At 33.4% G+C, this 13005-nt stretch overlaps 1 protein-coding gene across 10 annotated transcripts in view; it reads left to right on the forward strand.

Annotated features, from left to right (window-relative positions):
• Positions 1-13005, forward strand: part of gus (splA/ryanodine receptor domain and SOCS box containing gustavus) — a 176352-nt gene that overhangs the window by 143055 nt on the left and 20292 nt on the right. The window contains exons 1-2 of one of the 10 annotated variants that reach the window (XM_088198302.1): positions 8228-8388; positions 9041-9224. The exons of the other annotated variants lie outside the window; for them this stretch is intronic. Coding sequence (XP_088054428.1) covers positions 9127-9224 — 98 coding nt within the window. The 5' untranslated portion in view covers positions 8228-8388; positions 9041-9126. Of the gene's footprint in view, positions 1-8227; positions 8389-9040; positions 9225-13005 lie in introns of those variants that run through there. 10 annotated transcript variants of the gene reach the window in all.

Consider the following 13005-nt stretch of genomic DNA (forward strand, 5'->3'; position numbering starts at 1 on the left):
TATACTCAAAGCGGTTATATTAGGTGGATATAGCGTATATAAGTAGCCCTTTTGTGTGTATAATTATGCATTAGCATTGTTGTCGTGTACAATTTCAGAGCCATAAGGCGTATGATAATGAATGTTAAATAAGTTATACATATACAACGAGCTTATGATGTATACCTTGAGCCTTTCGTGCGTTTCCATAAGCGAGAGAATTTAACGTTGAATTTGGATCTGATTCTCAAAGTTTTAAATTAAATAAATGTTATTTTATACTACTACAAAAACGCTTTAAAATTAAATATGTTCAATTGAGATCTTGTATAATTTATGCACTCTCTTTGTGTTTCTTGTACGTATATTACAAAACCTGTTTTAATAATTATTTTAATAAAATACTACTTTATGCATTTACAGTGGTATTAAATTCTCACATTTTTAACTTTTTAAATTTGAAATTCATACTCCAACCACGCGCAGCCAATGACCATTTACGAAAGCAAGTGTCCGTTAATGCCTCAAGCATCCAAGTTATGTTTTATACCCATAAAATGCCGCTTATATGAGTAACCCACGTGCATAGCAGTAAATAAAAAATATTAAACATTTAACAGCGCCGGATCTGTATTCGTGCGTCGATTTTAATTAAAAAATCTACCTACTCCGTTAGATTGGATATTGGCAGTTGCGAAAAAATAGCATCTAAATATTTCATACACCATACACGACATATTTTCCCGTTTCATTTCCCGTCCATGATGGTTTTTCGCGTAAAGGCGCTCAATGCACATGTATTGTTTTCACGTCAAAGTCTAGAATTGAAAAAAAAATATTTAAAACTAATATTTGTATATGAAAAATATTTTATATGTTGGGAAAATCTCTATCCGAATTATTTTATTTGGTAATGTAATAATCCATTGGAATCGATTTCAACGTTGATTTTAACCAGTAGTGTTCAAGTGTCGTTCCTACGTCGTTTTTTTGCCTTATATATGATATTCTTCTCCGACCCTTTGACGCAAATGTTGGCATTTCAATATAAATATCAGCACTACGAAACATAATTTTAATTTTAAGGACGGAATAGCGTATTCCGAAATGTCTCAGACTAGTAACACTGAAGTTGCGGGTTCGAGACCCGGCAGCGGCACTCTTTTTATTTATAAAAAATGCGCTATTATAAAAGAAAACGGCCTCAGCTGCAGTGACGTCTATTGGTTATAAATTATATTACACATAATAATTTATATTTATTAATATAGGTATCATTATATCTGATTGACTTACTCAGTTGGTACAGATTTACCCCGTTGTAACGCATTGGGCTTACGCATGTCAGAATACAACGGAAGATTTAATAAAAAATAATATTAAATCTTAACTAATTAGTTTAAATTTATTACGTTCGTCGAAGCAAAATACTTATGCTCGATCTTCAAGTGTCCAGTCTCTTTGTTTGTTGACAAATTTATTTCAGCATACTCTTTTTTTATATTTAAAGTATTATGTTGCTTATCGATGTAGATTTGCACAGTTCTCGATATGTCTTACAGCGGTTTGTTTGTTTGTTTGTCTATTACATATTATATTCACTAAGTCATTTAACGTAAATATTTTGGACAAAGTAACGTGAATTCGTTTATTGACGTTGGACTTATTCAGTGCTTGCGAAATCAATAAAACATATTCGCTCTCTACCTTGACTTAAATTTTATTATTTTATCATTAATCAATAAGCAAAAAAGTGACATTATTTTGTATTAAATCAGTTGAAACTACTATCCCTTAGCAAATGATGTTCTTGTACACAAAATGAGACGCAATTTGAAACTGTTTGTACATCATGTTTATTACGCAAATATAGTTTAACGTTTTATAATATAAGCCGACGATAAAAATTAGTTATAATATTTATGTTAAACCGCTTTGATCACTTCGTCTTGTATATATGTATGTTTTCGCAAGATTGTAAAAAATCTGAATTTGCTCTACCTCATGTGCATGTTTACTTCCTCTGTAAGGTTCGGTAGGTCAAGTCAGAGGAGGGCCAAAGGGGAGGGTGCTGAAAAGTAAAACTATATGCGTAATTGCTTTCTTTTTTTGAGTTTCTATGCAATTAAGTAGTATCTTTTTCTAATGATCGATAGAATTTTAAACCACCACAGGCCTGAGTTGTTCAAGGCTCGCGCCAGTGCTGTCAACGCGACGCGCTTCGGCCATAAAGCCTCGATTGTCGGCCATCGTCGCGTAGCATGGAAATTTTCGCGCATACGCACAGCGCAAACGTGGTTCAATTACGTATGCCGAGCGAATTTTAATAAAGCGCCGTTCATCTCTGCGCGTTTATGGTCGATGCACCCGAGTTAATAAACTTGCGGTTGTGGCTATAAATGTAGTCATGTATGTTGTATTATACGCCGCAGACGTGGCGCAGAGCCGTTCCTGCTCTTCGTGACTAATTTTAGAGCGATTCCATTAATCAGGTGGTTCTAGTTTACGCGTCGAATGATTTAATTTCAAGAGGAGGTGCTAGGTAATTCCGAACGCCGAGCGAATACGGATAAGTGAAATTACCCATTACGCTGAATAGGCAAATCAGCTGCCGATTACGTGAATTGGGCAAATTATATGTAATGTGTGCATTTTCTCTCATCTTTTCAAAATCTTCCCCCTAACTTTGGATCAGAAGTCACTCTAATTTGCTTCATATTGTCGCAATAATGCTATCTATTGAACTAATCTAACTTATTTATATATTGTGAATCTTTCGCTGGAACATCACAGGCGTTACTCCACTATACTATACGTTACAACTGGGTCAACACAATCAACAATTATTAAGTAAGTAGTGAGACACCAGACTGAAATCAAAGTCTGAAAATCAGTGATACGTATGTTATTAATCATAAACAATTATTACAGCTTAATCAATAAATGTCACTATGCACGACCTAGCTCGATTATACTAATCAGTTAAATTTGCAAAATCTAGGAAAACCAAATGTATGATTTTGGATCGGAATTATAATTATATATTAATCACTAATTCTGATTTTCTAGATACGAAGCACTATTTGGGATTCGAACCCGCGTCTTTTAGGTATTAGTAACCCCTTGAGCTAAGCTTAAAATAAGTTTATAGAAACATTATGGAAATCGTTAAAAATCCAATTTGCGATGATGCTCGGATTTATTATTATGTTACAATCACTAATTCCGATCTCTCAGACACGATAAAAATTCGAAAACACTATGGGATTCGAACACAGGTCTTGCAGGTATCGGTCATCTACATATACCACTCATCTATTGTGCTTGTATTTATTTTAGGAACACTAATAATAATAATATTATTTATTTACTTTCGTTTTGAATACTCCCTTTTTATTTTAATAAAATTTCAATAGATATTTGGCAGCGCAGTGTGAAATTTTTCGATGGTTTGCTTTTGATATATACATACATATTTGCCAATGATATATATTGTGCTTATAATATATTTAAGTAAGCAGAAATATTGTATTTATTATACTATATAACAAAAACAAAAAAATTCCGAGAGTTCCGTTTCGCCATGCAGCGCGAAATTTATGGATTATTCCATAAAATTATTCCAAAAACTTTTCATATCGCCGCCGCGCTCTACGGGGTCACATCTCACATGTAATGTAATTCAACAAACAATTCGCAAGTTATCTTCTTAGACCTCTTTTATATGAAAAAAACAAGATCAATGCGTCTTTCTTCAAAAACTACCAAGTCGCACAGCAAAAAATATTATATTTTTCTTTAGCAATTTTTTACGGTACAGATTTTTCTTTGTAAACTACAATGTTTATAAAATCGTGAAAATATTTAAGTTTAAAAAACCGACTAAGATTATTTTAAGTTTATTTAAACCGACTAAGTGTGTATTTTAGCTTATTTTTTAAATTTATTAGATCCACCCTTAGCTATAATTACAGCTGCAACTCTTTTTGGCGTACTGTCAACTAATGACTTGCGGGTGGACGGATACAATTTTTTCTATTGCGTCTATGATTTAGATTTGGTGATTGTGTAGGCCATCTTAAAAGCGTCAAACCATTTGCCGCAAACTAATCCCTGCTTTTTAGCGAAGTATGGCATGGAGCGTTTTCTTGCTGGAATCAGCGTACTCTGTGCTTGGAAATATTTTTCAGTAGGAATCCATTAAAGTAGATTCCAACATTGAATTACAAATGTCACTATTCATATTACTCTTATAAGTGCAGGTTTCCTACCCCTGCTGCTGCCATGCAACCCCAGACCATAACGCTTCCGCCATAATATTTGACTTTGGGTGCTAGGCAATCTTCTCCGACTCTTCGACGCACGTGTACTACACCAGCGGTCCCAAAGGCATAAATCACGCAGCTGAAGCGAGACTGAACAATTTGACCTGCAATATTTATTAAAACCCAAGTGAGCAATTAATAACGACAAATTCCTTTGTATAGTTCTCTGAATTATGGTTAAAACTACTTGCTAAAATATTTCAGTCAGACTATCCACTTACAAAGAGTTACACACCGTTTTAAGAGGTGACCCATCATTATGGTCAAGGCTGTGTTTGTGATAACCTCAAATAAATGCTAATAACGATCGTTGGATGGCAAATTAATTAATAATGATGGCAGGAACTTGTTACTACGTTAGTATGTCAATATCATGTAACATTTTATTTTTATTTTTAGTTTGACTGTTGTGTAGAACGAAGTGATGAATATATGACAGAGCAGGATTTTTAAAAACATCGAAGCAGCAAAATTTTTTGTTATATTTATTTATTATTTATAAGAACTACAAAAAACGCATTTTCAATTATATGTGTATACATAATACGTATACACATATGTATATTATTTATTTATTTATTTATTTTATTAATTTATTTAGCTTAATAGCTAATCTTTACATCTAACAAATTTAGTAAACACATATAAAAATATATAAAAAATACATAACAGAAAGAAAAAATAAAAATAGACAATAATAAAGTCTTAATATTATAATTTATTTCTATATGTACGAAGGTGTTTTTTTATTCCATTTATGAAACCCGTTATATTTTTGCTGTTTCGGATTTCTCTTGGAAGACTATTATATAAATCAAAACCTCCGTACATAATTCCCCTAGCCGTACTCGTTTTCTTATACTTAATTATCTTTAAATTTTCTCTATTTCTAGTATTATATTTATGTACATCTTTATTTCTTATTAAATACTTATTAAAATATTCTGGTAACATATTATTTTCTAACTTATATATAAATACTAAAACATTCATACTCAATATTTCTTGAACATTCAACCATTCTAATCTATCAATCATACTTTTACAATTAGTTAATCTATTTTTATTTAAGATTATTATATTGATTATGATTACTCTCATTGCCCTATTTTGTAATTTTTGCAACATTTGTTTATCTAATTTATTTATTTATTTATCTAATTTATTTATTAATTTATACATTTGCTTATCTAATTTATTTATATACAAAATAGTAATTGTAAAATTATTGTTTTTTGTCCATTGTGACACATTGGGGTAACATGTTAGGTCACGATGGTCTTAATTTAATTAAAATAAATAAATATTATAAAAACAAGAATGCATATTTTATTTTTACTGAACAAAATAAGTTTTTAAAAAGAACAAGACATTTGGGGAAGAATCAGATTTTTAATTTTCGTAGTGAATATTCCTGCTGCCGAGAATACTCGCTCGCTTTCCGTTGATGTTGGCTTAATTGCGAGCAAAAAATTGTATAAAATATTTGATTTTGAGTCGCAAAATATTTTTTTTTCTTTTTTTACTGGAGAAATATTCTGGTGGCTTATTAGTTGTTTGTTCGATTCTTTTGCGATTGTCAGTGAAATATTAATGAAATCCTCATCAGTGAAATTAATTAATTATTTTATTTTATAAATTAAAAAAAAACATTATTAAAATATATTTTTAGGAGCGATTTTGAAAATAGTTTTAATTGGAAACATAGTCAGACTACGTTTTGATTTATCTAGTGATAAAGTAGTGTTGATTTCAAAACTTCCTCAGTGAAGCTTGCGGAACAAAAATTGAAAACTTCTGGTATAATCTACATTCTACAACATAACATTGTAATAACTAATATATTGTGTTATTATGTTATTAATACAAAGTTGCATACTGCATTGATTCATCACGATAATCTCATCTGTCCAACCCTAGTGACATGATACCAGTATGAATGAGATAACCAGTGTCTATCGTTTATGCACAATTAGCGTGTCGTAACTAACGTACAATATGACCAGATGTTCAATTGAACGTTTAAACTTCCACTCACACTGAATGCGTTGTGCGTTGAATTGGACCAAAATTGAATGGTCCAAATATCAAACCAAAACAGAAAAACCATGTCGCAGTTTGAGCGCCTTGTTCAATTTTGCAACTGTTCCATGACTAACGCCACTTTCAAATATGCATTCGCAATATTGTTTTATGTGTCGCTGATCTCAGTGGTTCTGTGTGAATAAATTCGAGTTCAAAGGTATTATTGCTCATGAGTCAACTGCAAAGGTCCACACTATGATATATGCATACTGCAATAACATAAGCAATTGCTTATTTATAGCGATAGCGACACGTGCCGCTGCATTGGCCACATGTAAAGTGCGTTCCTCGGAGAATTCCATATTTTCTTTTTTCACCACTAAAATAGACGTGGAACGTTTACGTTGAAAGTCTAAAAACGTCTGGTTGGCTGTAACGTGTTTGGATGATCCACGACATCAAAGTGCGCTTTATCAATAAATAAACCTTAACAATTTATGTATGCATATTATGTAACGTTTATCATTTCTTTTTAAGGAATGACTTAAAAAATTCATCGTAACAATAATCAAACTGGATTTTATTTTAATGAATAAAATTGGCTAATGCTACATAAGCTTTTGTACCCCTCAAATAAACCAAGGAAACAATTGGTTTTTAACATCGAAAATAGAATACACGAACCACCTTTTCGTTTTTCAAAAACCAGTTTTAGCGCACACCGGCTGGTTGGTCCCGATGAGCTTTCAGAATCCACTAATTGGTTTTACCTTTCACATTTTTTTGCCCTCGCTACCTATGCTCCTCAAAACCCCTTTTCCTAGGAATCGCACGCTACATTCACGGTCGTTTCTTTTTTATCGAGTTAATGTCAGAAGTTTTAAAACTTGCCTTTTTCGTGTCGGTTGACGAACGCACAAGGCCTAGGGTGAATGCACTGGCGCAGGATTTTTCTACCTGAGCAACGCACCGAAGGGCCCCCCTCTCGCAGCTAGACCATCGATCCTCAAACTGGCACAGTGATGATGATAATAAACTCAATACGCAATTTCTGAATCGGCGCGTTCTGGTCGACTACCCGCGCACTCAAAGGACGTTACACCGTCTCGGCATAAAAAGTAGTCTTGACCGGCCTTCACCAGTGCCGTGACCATTTTCTGCCATTTTTGACCGCCGTTATGCACATTTGGAAGCCCCTGGATGATGATGATCATAAAGGTCGCAGGGTACCCAAGGTTTTCACAAATAAACAGCAACAAAAAAAATCAATTTATCCAACTTTTGCCACATAATATCATCATTGCTCAAATTTTGATATGAATTTAGAAAGCGTAGGTTTTGGATGCCATAAAAAATGGTTGCATCCTGTGCCTGTTTTAGAGCAGATTGCTCTTTTGACACTTTGCGACTCGCACATGCTGTTCGATCCCTCCGAAGTAGCGCTTTTCTCACGGTGGGAGAGTGGAGATGCTGCGCTGAAATAGCTTTTTTGAATATGAACAGATAGTCAGCTGGGGACATTCTCGGCTGGGGGGAAAGCTGATGAAAAAACATTTTTTATCTATGAATCATCTAGTCGAAAGATTCGAAAGCGTTGCTTCATCTCGTATCTTTGAACTGATATGATAATGATTCAAAGTTATTTTAGTGGGTCAGTGTCGCAGTGCCGGTTCTTAAGGGCAGTGGTATTGGTATCGAACGTGGACATGAAAGAAGAGCTATCGTAAGTCGTTTTATTTCATAGATAACATTTTTGGACATTCCAAAAATGTGTCAGGCATAGATTCTCGAATTTTTATCGCAGCGACATTGGGTCGAAGTCAGATTTTGACTTTCTACCCGACTTAGGGCGTTCAGTGTCCCTTTATACGTGCACAAGAGCGGCTCGACGAGTAGCTGTCTAGTCTCGTATGGCACGCGGTCAGGTATCGTTGTGCGTCGCTTGTATCCGATACCTGCTTATAAAGTATCTACAGGAACGAAAAATCGACGCCACTACTGTTCTGTGATATTTATAATAATATAAAATAGTGTTCTAAGTGATTTTATTGTCAAAAAAGTGAGTGTCTGTGATTTATAAGCATTGCATTCCGTGAATCTTTTCATATTAAAACAAGTTAAATAAAATATGTTGCTTTGAGGAGAGAATGGTCGTTAAAATATTTGGGGTTTAAAAGGTTTTTTATAGTATTTATATTTATGTTAATTTTATAAAAGGTGTTTTTTAATTTATAATAATATAAATAAAAAAATTTTAACCTTTAAGACAAATGAAAGTTTATTTTTAGTATCAAGATTTAAATCTAGTTCTTATATGATAATTTATATTTAATGCAATTGTTATTGTGACAAATATAATATTGTTACCATTGAATAATATTGCATTAATTACATTTAAAATAATTAACGCGGTATGGCACCTCCGACTTCCGGCAGCAGTTAGGGTTGCCAGATCATTTTTTTGAATGAATTTAATCCGTATAAGGCTGCGTTTCTTTCAGTCAAGTTAATTTATTGAATAATGTGAAACGTCAACAGATCGATGTCATATCGACCGAACGCGTTAAAAAGATTGAGCAACTACGTTTTAAAATTTTCGTCACGTGCCGCTGTCAAGGATGCACGAAAATGCAATGTTTATACGTTAAAAAAACAGTTTTAAAGCTACTCTCAACCTTCGGGTTTAATTTAAAATTCGCATTTTTTCGCAGGCATGCCAAGATTGTGCAATATTACAAGCTTTAATTCGCGCATAAGATAATTTTAAGAGACTGTGATTTGTGCACATTTTGGATAAATGCCTCACCACGGTACGCACCCCTTGAGGAACGTCCTGTTGCAAGCCGATGTCGATTTGTGGACTCACATTTTACAGATGGAACTCAACAAGAGGAGGTAAATAACTCTCAACGTGTACCATGTGCTATTTTTTTCGAGCGTAAATGTCAACGTTGAACACTACTGTCAATGCATGCGAAATTACAACGTTTCGAATTCCACGCTGTACCTTGAAAGAGACACTTTTGTTTTTTGTCGTCGATCGCCGGCGCTCGTGTCTGAATTACTAAATACCCTTTCGCGAAAGTTCAAGATCGCTATCGAATTTATAATCGTTTTTCAGAACTTAAAGTTATTTATAAAAAGAGAGGAAGGCGACGACAGTCGATTGATTGATTGATTGATGCGTTTGAGATTTTTTAAATCTTAAATATATAGTTGGTTATTCACAATTTCGAAACCTCATGTCAATGATTCATCTCAGAGTGTAGTTTTTAATGAATCAAACCGTTACTGCAATATCCGCACTAAATACAAATGCTCTTCCGCTGCCATAATATGATAACATTTGGCGTTTATGATTAACTTTTAGGCTACCTATGTGAATATTTGATCATAAAGTTTTAATGTCATTTCTAGTTCTAGAAAGATTTATAATCATTACTAGCAATCTTCCATCTTTTCAATACCGTTAATTAATGAAAAATGGATTCCGGCCTCATAACAAAAATGGCATTTTTTATATTTTTTAACATCGTAATATAATTTCTTGAATAAATAATAATGGATACGAGTTAACCCTATCTATGCTATGCTACAAATGAATATAAAAATTGCTACATTTTCTGAAATCATTTTAATTAATCATTAAAAATTATTAAACATATCTACTCATAATATTTATCTGATAATTGCTCGTGTTTTTTTGCTGCTCAGTGTTGCCATATAGTGAAGTTCCAGTCCATGTCAAAAGCAATAAAATCGTGTCTCGATTATCAAGCGTTTATATAAAGATTTTTTTATAACAATGTTACGAATAAGAACTAAATGAAGCACATCTAAACCAAATTTTGACCAATAGGAGAGCGCAAAAAACAATTATCCCTTCTCAGAAGGCAAAAATCCACGTCAAAAGCAATAAAATCGTGTCGGCGCCGTCGCAGTGGGAACGCTCGTTACCGAGCGTTCCCACTGCGGCGGCTTCGACACGATTTTATTGCTTTTGACGTGAATTTTTGCCTTCTGAGAAGTGTTAATTATTTTTGCGCTCTCCTATTGACCAAAATTCGGTTTGAATATACTTTGATCAGCCCACTTATTTTAGAAGTCCATTGTAATATCGGTAAGGATAGCTATCATATTTTTAAAACAATGTATGTAATATCGAAATGCAGATAAATTATGGATCAATATGTGAGATGTGATGTCTGTCTGTACTTATTCTTCCGCTTATTTTTCCCTGAGAGATGAGTTGACTTAGTTTGTATTTTGGACTTGTTAGGTTTGGGTTTGAACAGCAATGGGACGTTTCGCAACTGTCAATTTGAGTTTTATAGATATTAAACTCAATAAGTTCACTGCTACTAATTTACATTCGTTGAATATTTCCTCTCATTTCTAATAATTTTTAAACGTTCAAAAAGCAATAGTCAACAATAATTTGCAAACAAATTTTAACACAAACAGAGCCGCGTCAAAAAACTACAATCTGTCCCTTTAAATAATGTTTATTGTGAAAGTACTGCCTTGAAAATGGGTGATTTTGAAGGCAATGTTCCGCTTTTTTTTTACATCAGTATACATCTCAAACAACTAGTTTAGTTCAGATTCCTTATTTGAGATCGATATATTCTTGCTATGATTTTTTTCAGACTTAGGCCCCGGGAATTTGTCCCCTCTCGGCAGACCTGTATATGATATCGCTATAATGTGCTAAACTATATAGTTAACATGTTATTGTCATAAGTCTATTTTTTTATTATCGAATATATTGTTTTGTAGAAGAATTAGGTAAGACTTGAGGTTATGCTATACTTGTCCTTCATAAACATATCGTTAGCTATGCGTAATGAATGGTATTTCACTCTAAGAAGCTGATCAAACGCCTTTACCTATCATTGAATAGAATCAAAAATCGAAGTATATCATCTGAGGGTTTCATATATTTATAATGAAATTTAAAAAGACATGAGTTTATGTCCATGTATTTTTAAGCATATCAGCTATTTGTAATGAAGTATGGTATTTCAATCTAAGAAAATGACCTATCCTTGAACGTAATGATTCAGTTATGGCTTTGGAGTTAATCACTTTACTAAAAGTATGAATTCATATGTAAGGAGTCTTGAAACCGAGTTTTCAATATAAATTTCGTACACGATCCTCGATTTCTGTCCCCTCGTCCATTACAGGCAGATGTTTCTTTGTTTCCTTGTCGTCTTTCACTTTTGCGGATAAAGATCGTCGACGCCTGGCTTGGGTCGTTTCGCAACTATTTTTATACCTACCCACGGATGTAGGTAGCCGACGGTGCATATATACCTTCCGCGGCTTCATTGGTCGTCGACATTTTTTCGCCGGACTTTTTCCATACAGTCCGGGGTTAAGGTTGGCCTCGTGAAATCTCCACGTCGAATCTTCGCTCGATTACGAAATGTGTGCCATTTCGACATCTGAACCAGCAGAAGAGACAGCACTGAGCACACGGCGCTGTGTTACAGCATCGTTGTTGTTGGCACACAAAATTTCGTAACGTTTCACGGTCAGGAGCGAGAGCAAGTAGCATGTCTTGTTGCGATGACGAAAGTGGCAAAGACCTCGATGATGTCGACCGTACCATTTTTTGTTGTTAGCTAACGAGCCGACGTCACTGCGCTCGTGTGGCCAATCTTGACGACCACGTGTTCCTTTCTCTTCGATGCTTGGACTCGTCAATCTGAAACTTCCTTGGCAACGTTGGAATGAACAGTACAGGAAGAAATCGAATATCCTTATTGTTTGAATGTAGCATAGTGTCCAAGCTATACTTGAAGAGCTTGAGACAAAAACATATTAAAACCTTTGCACAAGTAACATATATATTAACCTTTTAAACTCCCATGTCGAGGTGTACTCCGCATTTTTTTTAAATAATTTTGATCTATCTTGCTATTTTTTAAATTCAGAAAAATCAGGTAATGGTTTAAAAAGATACTTTTTTGATTCAACGTTCTATTCTGCACCGGGTGCTTGTTACAATAGTCTGTTTCAAAACATCTTTTGTATTTCTGCAGTAATTCATTTTTATTTGGATATACTAACATTTCAATAGTTTATTTCAACATTTATTAGCTAATTATATATTAAAATTGAAGTGTTTTTTTTTTTATATTTATAGTTCAGAAGGATGTCTTAAAACTATCAAAAATGAATTTAAATGTAGTGAAGATGATGACTATTATATATAAGATTTTAGATGACGCTTCAGAACAATTAGAAATACAGGGTAAATATAAATATTTTATTTATATATTTTTTGGTAAAATATTTTACTCCCGTAAAGGTTTGCTTTTTAAATATTCTGGGTATTTTATTTAAACAGATCATATTCAGAATTTGAGGATCAGAATCACAAAGTCGCAAAGGAAGATAAGAATCGATGTACTATTGCGAAAATTGTTTTAAAAAATATCGTATTTGACTTAAAAAATATATTTGTCAAAAAAATGTACAATATATACATTTAATTTGAACCCTTTTTATATATATGAAAACCTGATTTTTGCCCATTCTATTACTTCAAACATAATTATTGACAAATTCACTGAAAAACTTTAGGAAAAGTCTTTGGAGTGTAAAGGGTTGAATTGTATACTGCACTGTATTTATAAATTCAGCGTGCTTATGCACACAGCGTGAC

Source organism: Plectrocnemia conspersa, unplaced genomic scaffold (genome assembly GCF_051122295.1).
Source record: "Plectrocnemia conspersa isolate PC_06_02 unplaced genomic scaffold, ASM5112229v1 ptg000011l, whole genome shotgun sequence".
Lineage (NCBI taxonomy): Eukaryota > Metazoa > Arthropoda > Insecta > Trichoptera > Polycentropodidae > Plectrocnemia > Plectrocnemia conspersa.